The following is a 7,009-nucleotide window of genomic DNA, read 5'->3' on the forward strand; positions in this document are numbered from 1 at the left end:
CATATTGCCAAGCCCATTTTGCGCCAATATTGCCAATATTTCTGTGATAACACCAAAGGGGGGTCCGTGTAATAATAAAGCATTATGCTCAATAATATTCACCACTGATATTACTTCTGTCTGGTTTTGCTAGATCCCGTGAGCATATGGAAAGATCCAAGACACTGGAGTATGAGGTGCCTCGACGGTAAGTCGGTGACCCATCGTTTAATATGCACATGTCGTACTCTGATGTTATGGCGTCAATAGCAAATGATCTGACCTGGTCAACTGACCTGGAACATCGACGTAGCGATCATATCCCGATCCTAATTAGCCATATTAAGGTGCATCGCTCTACACTGCGACGCACCGCCATGCTATATAACTGGCAGGCCTTCAGGAAGATGAACACATCGACATTGTGACGAGTGTTCACGAGTGTGTCGACAAGACTGAGACAACCGCTTCTGATTTTACAGAAACCATCAAGGAAAATCTAAAAGCTACCTCCAAGGCCACAGTTATCCCCATGAAATACTCAAAAATTGATACACAATTTGAAAAGCTCCGAGCAATAAGAAGACGCGCAGAACGGAAATATCGGCGAACAGGAGACATTGAACACTGGAGAGAAGCGTGTGCTACCCAGGCCCGCGTCAAGTAGCATCTCAAACGCCTCGCAAACATTCATTGGAAAGAAATGTGCTCCAGCCTCACAGTTTCGACACCCATTACCCGCATGTGGCAGGTCGTCAAGAGCCTGCGCTCAATACCTCTTCAAAGGAACCCCTTCAAATCAATTGCTATACTCAACAATTTATCAGACGTGGAGGTTGCAGACAGGTTCCTCGCCGACATTACAGCCAAATCAAAAAATTATACAAGTATACTTCATCAACATTCACAGAGGATGGCACTGATAAAACTACGGATTGAAGCAGGACAACCAAATCAAGACTTAGATTGTCCCTTTACACTCCAAGAACTTCAAACTGCAATTAAACAATCACTGAAAAAGAAAACATCCCCTGGACCAGACGGCATCACCTATCAGTGTATAGCAAATCTGTGCCCCAAGGCCACAAAAGTACTTTTGCAAATATTTAACACCAGCTGGGAGACTTCCATTATTCCACCACAGTGGAACGAGGCAACAGTCATCCCCATCCTCAAGCCACTGAAGCAGCAAGGTCTGACAGAATCATATCGCCCCATATGCCTCAGCAGCTGTTTACTAAAAACCATGGAGCGCATCATTAATAACCGACTCAAATGGTACCTTGAAGAAAACAAAAGCTTACCAGAACAACTTGCTGGATTTCGTCGAGCGCGGTGCACAGTGGATTGCGTGATAGACTTAGTCACATACGTTCAACAAGCAAAAGCCAATAAGCTTATTGTAATAGCAGTTTTCCTAGATATTCGAAGGGCCTTCGACACAGCCAGCCACGCGCACATACTCGCAGCCCTACTGGAGCTGGGAGTCGATGGCAAAACTATCCGATGGATTGAGCACTACCTGACCGGGAGAACAATCTTCATGAGAACGAATAAGGGAGATTCTCACCGCCACCAGACATCTCAGGGGGTTCCTCAAGGTGGAGTTCTCAGCCCCACTCTCTTTAACGTCCTGATGGCTCAGATTATCAAAGTACTGCCGTCTACAGTACAGTGCACGGTATATGCAGATGATATCTGCTTCTGGGCAAGTGGTATACAGGCAAGACACCCGAAGAGCAAGCTCCAGTACGCCCTGACATTGATTGAGCTCTTCCTTGAAGAGAGAGCGATGGATCTATCTCCGGAGAAAACAGTGTACCTGCCATTCACTGCTAAACGATTACCAAAGTTTGAATTAACACTTCAAGGGAAGCCAGTCAAGCGTGTAACAAAACACAAGTTCCTCGGCATACAACTTAATAGAAATCTAACCTGGACAGACGAAATAGAGCGCATACGTATCCGGACCAAACCATATCTTAATATCATACGAGCACTGGGAGGATACCGATCAGGAAACACCACAGCTCTTCGCACTCTTCACCGTTCCCTAATCAGACAAACCTTGTCATACAGCCTCCCTGTCATCCATGGTCTCTCGCCCTTTCAAGAGAAGAAGCTTCAGTCTATCATCGCTCAAAGTCAGCGCACCATACTTGGGCTACCAAGACTGACGCGAACAAATCTGGTCCTTGCAGAAGCTAGGGAACCTCCAATAAAAGTTCTCCGCGACCAGGAGTCTCAAAGACACATCATTCGACTGATCACCAGACATAGTTCTCATCCTCTAGTATCCAAGCTTCAACAGCGAAACCGTTCAACATTACACACATGCTTTCACGACCTTGCTCAGAATCTCCCCAGACATCGAATGAAGGACTTCCACCGACCCTTTCCTCCTTGGACACTTCAACCTGTCCCAACAGCTCTAGATATTCCTGGTATCAAAAAGAAAATGGACACACCGGCAGTTGTTCTGAAGATGTCAACGATCGCCTATCTTCACGACTTTTACTCAGAGGCTGAGAAGATGTTTACGGACGGGTCATGTACCGACACAGGATCCTCTAGTGCCATACACTGTGCGTCTTTCACAGAAGGCTATAGGTTCTCACACAGGACCTCCTCAACAAACGCAGAGCTCTACGCTATATACAAGGCATTCAAATATATCAGCACAACAGACAACCCCATCTGGATAACCTGCACAGACTCGAAACCTGCAATCCAATCGCTACAATTCCCGGACATGAACAACTCCCTAGTCTACAAAATTTATGTTGCCCATCAAGATATAGTTAATAGTGGAAAAACAGTTACGCTCCAGTGGGTTCCCTCCCATTGTGGCATACCAGGAAACGAAACTGCGGACGCCACAGCAAGAATGGCTCACAGCCAAGCAACTGTGTCGTCCATACCGTTCACACCAGATGATGCGAAATGTCTCCTCACTCGAACTACTAAGGAAAAATCAGTCAAACTGTGGAAATCCTATCTTCGTTCATCAGGCTACTTAACCTTCATAGACCCAGACCTAGCCTTTACGCCTCCACGGAACGTACCACGAAGCTTACAGACAGCCCTCCACCGAACTCGCCTGGGTGTGCCACTAACCAACAGTGTTGTGAATCGCTACAGACCATCGGCCTCCACTGACTGCCCTACGTGTGGCACCACTGAAGACACACTACACATAATAATGCAGTGCCAAAAGTACTCTACAGAACGATCAAGGCTTGAGAGCACGCTCGCTAAGCTGGATGATCGACCTCTTTCTTTCGTGAAGATCATTGGAGCCTGGCAAAATGAATCGCATCAGACGGCCGCATTAACAGCATTCTGCAACTATTTAAAAGACTCCCGTATTATCACCCGTTACTAACCCTTATGTAAATTAAATCACAACAGCACCGGGATGTACCTCACATCCCATGTCATGTATATATTTATTGTGTGTATGCGTGTGTCGTCGCATGTGTTTTCTGTTCTGTGTGTATATTTTATTCATGCGTTTTTGAAACGCTTTCAAGAAATGGAGCAGCAGACCCCTCAAGGGTGTCACTCAGTTCCAATGTTTGTAAATAAACAGGTATTATCTCTCTCTCTCTGTATGATTTTTGCTTTTTTATTTCTGCGGATCTAATGATCCACATTCACATGATTGCAAAAAAACAAAACAAAAAAGAACACGGCATTTCCCAAAAGAACGAAGAACAGGTGCTACGCCCGCCTTGCTGAAGGACACAAGCAGTCCCACGGAACTGCCAATGCCGAAGGTGTGTATTGGCATCGAGGCGGAAGACCAGTCACAAGGACTCCGAAGGTCCAGTCCGAAGGTCCCTCGTATTGCCAACTGTAGGATGGGACAAGCGAAAGCCTGCCCAGCCACATCACATTTCAAAAATAGTACTGCCCTCGCCCTAAAAACGAAGAGCAGGATCAGCTAGTGCAAGGCAGGCTGTCTCAGAAGCCTTCATTGGGATCGTAACATTCTGTGGACTAACAATTTCCAACCCGCTCCGAGAATACAAGGGAGCGAAACACTTTCGTGACGGGGACGGATATACGCCAGAGCAATTTACCCTGCTTGCAGCAACTTGAAATCACCTAACTTTACACAATCGCCATCCCTTCCTATCAGACATTGTTTTTTACTTGACCTGCCGCAATTTCGTTATCATTACAGCAACCAGCGACATTTTAGCCCTATGAAACGTCCGTTCGGGCTGTCGCGCATGCGCATTAGTTGTAGGACGCGTGATTTCGCTCAAACAACCCGCTCGCTCTCAGTCGGCTCGACCGATTGGCATTGGCATCGCGAAGGAAGATGGCGGCGACTTTCAAGACGTGGAATGTTGAGTTGTCGAATTCTAGCGAACGTTACATTGGGATTGCCATGTACGTTGACTGTTTCGAACAATGTGTATCATCTGCGGGAAGTTGTTGGATGTAACGATGTAGTGAATTGGGTATTTCACATGCTTCAACATTCAATCTTGCCGTGCTGCTTGGGCATTTGTGCAACACGGGTACATACCACTTTCTGTTCAGTCAGTATGGGGTGTACGCGGGCAATATGGGGCCCATAGTGCCAAGATTTTCTCAATATGGGCTCAAAGTGGGCAATATGGGGCCTATATTGCCAGGATTTTGTCCATATTGGCTGAAACTCGGCAATATTGGGCCCATATTGCCCATTTTCAGCCAATATGGGGAAAATCCTTGCGAAACGGGTCCCATATTGGACCCGTATCGCCAATGACCATCCAATATGGGCCCAATGTTGTGTGCTGCTTGGGCAACCACGTCATGCTTTTTCAGTGCAATGTGTGAACAGTACTGACAAAATATACATGATATTGCACAATTATATTACCTGGATTCCTCCTCAAAACTGACAATATCGGCTGTGTCATCATGCCCTGGTGATGAAACTGACAAGGAAAAAGTTGGAGGCTCCACAGTAGGTGTTGATGATCTAGGGAGAGCTTGGACACTATCGGCTGGCTCAGGAACTTCCACTATGACCAAACGAGGTGGATCCCCTGTAGGCACTGTCTGAGTGGGTACATCTTGTGCGGGTGGTCTCCATTGTGTGACTGTGGGCTTTCCTCCAAACGTCTCTCATCTGTCTCTGTTGCTGCATTTTTCATTGCATGCCGAGGCCTTATGAATGGGGGCGGAATTGCAGTGAGCAACTTACATTTGTAAAGCGAGTGACTAGTTTGACTGTGTGCAAAATGCTTTTTTAGGACCATAATGACTTGATATATTCCACTTATACACAAACACCGAAAGTTATGTTTGCAGTAAAAAGTGTTAAACATGCAAGGGTGAAATAAACAACTACTTTGCATCTGACGACCGGAATGCAAAGTGTATTGTAGTTAGTCAACATGGTTTTACAACGGGTCTTTGCAGAATTTCAGACCCAATGATGCACTATTAACAGAAATTGTGCCACCTTTGTCACTACCTGAAGATGCAGTGTAATGCACACCATACTCCTGGGAGTCAGGTGGAGAGGGTTGCGATACACCATGGAAAAAAAAAAGAACCAGAATATCAGCGCATGCAGGCTTTGTCTCATCTGTATATTTTTCTTGCATGTTCCTTCTGTCAACTGAACTACGAAAACACAGCACACATTTCCCCGACACTGCCCATGCAGTTCACCTGCGATCTTGACTTCACCAAACCATAGGGCAAACTCATGCGTACCGCTCCGGCAGTGAGCGCGATACAAGTTTCAGGAAATATGCCGATGACAAATATTGCGGCTCAGTACGTATTTTTCTATTTTTACAAAGCAGAAAATTATTCTTCACCATACTGACTTGTCTCTCCAAAAGGAACTGGCACTGCACCGTGGCCGTGCTCCTGCGCATCAATCAAAGATGTGGAGCAAACAATATGTGAACCTGAGATGATCAGGGAAGTTAGGGACTTACGCTATCGTAGCTCGAAGAAGCTGATGATGCGTTGAGACCAACCAGAGGATCAATGAAAACCGAAGGTACCGCGTCAAATTTCAAGGTGTGGCTTCGTCTTTCCTGGAAGAAATATGCCGAGCTACCGCTGAGGTCTGTCAGACTCTTCGAAGCAATCCGGGGTAAAGTGCTCGGAACAGATGGTACTTGATTCGTAGGACTGCCATCCGGGGCGACGAACCTTTGCTATCCATAGCTGTCGACGCTCGCACTTCGGAAAACGGAAAAACGATACTCCTGTTGTGTTCTCTTTGTTGTTCTTGCAGTGAACCTGTGTCCTCCCATTGCCACAAACGTGTTCAGCGACGTCGAAGTAGCAAGAAGGCGGCATGTATTGAAATATCGAAAGTACGAAAAGCCACTGGCGACTGCTAGACAGGCGACAGGCGTCCGAGGCACGGCGGAGCAGACACCGGAACTCGACACCGGTGACGTCACCAGTGATCGGAGTGCGGCTTTCAATCGGGGGTTGTGTCCACAGTTCAAAATTCAATAAAAAATTCCCGGGACCCACTCCAAAGGAAAGCTTTTGCATGGGGGCTCCAGGAAACATAAGAAATCGTATAACAACGCCCGCAAACTTTGCATGATAGCTCCAGACATTCCCTTTAAGAAGCCCCTGGACAACTGGTTCGCAGGTTTTATGAAGGGAAGCTTCGACTAGTCTGTCACGATAAATTCCCACAGTCCGTACGGGAAGTGGTATAGATTGTGTCGTCGCCAGGAGCATAGACGAGCTAGTGGTGGCCAAGAACGTCAGCTACTTCAGCCTTCACAGGCGTCTACCGTCCATTGTCGGAAAATGCGAGCGATGAGCTCTTAAATGTATCACATTTCAATGACAATCTGCACAGCGATTTCTTCCGTAATTTTTATTCCACCCAGACTTACAATCGTGAACATGAATAAGCTATAGCACATAATGCTTTGAAAATTTAGATTGCACCACAGGCGAAACCAGTGGCATGCACAGTGGAACCACAAGCAAACCACAGGCAAACAGGTAAACCAGCCCACTGTTATCTGCAAGATTGACA

The 7,009-nt window shown here is 46.5% G+C and overlaps 1 protein-coding gene across 1 annotated transcript; it reads left to right on the forward strand.

Moving 5' to 3' along the window:
* Positions 1-1,225: 1,225 nt before the first annotated feature.
* LOC135368503 (uncharacterized) lies at positions 1,226-3,364 on the forward strand. The gene has a single exon (XM_064601883.1). It carries the CDS (start codon positions 1,226-1,228, stop codon positions 3,362-3,364), a length of 2,139 nt encoding a protein of 712 aa, XP_064457953.1.
* The last annotated feature ends 3,645 nt before the right edge of the window (positions 3,365-7,009 follow it).

The sequence above is a fragment of the Ornithodoros turicata genome, chromosome 1 (assembly GCF_037126465.1).
Source record: "Ornithodoros turicata isolate Travis chromosome 1, ASM3712646v1, whole genome shotgun sequence".
Taxonomy (NCBI): Eukaryota; Metazoa; Arthropoda; class Arachnida; order Ixodida; family Argasidae; genus Ornithodoros; species Ornithodoros turicata.

Coding starts and splice junctions, on each gene's coding strand:
- LOC135368503 (XM_064601883.1), top strand. CDS start 1,226: ATGGAGCGCATCATTAATAACCGACTCAAATGGTACCTTGAAGAAAAC.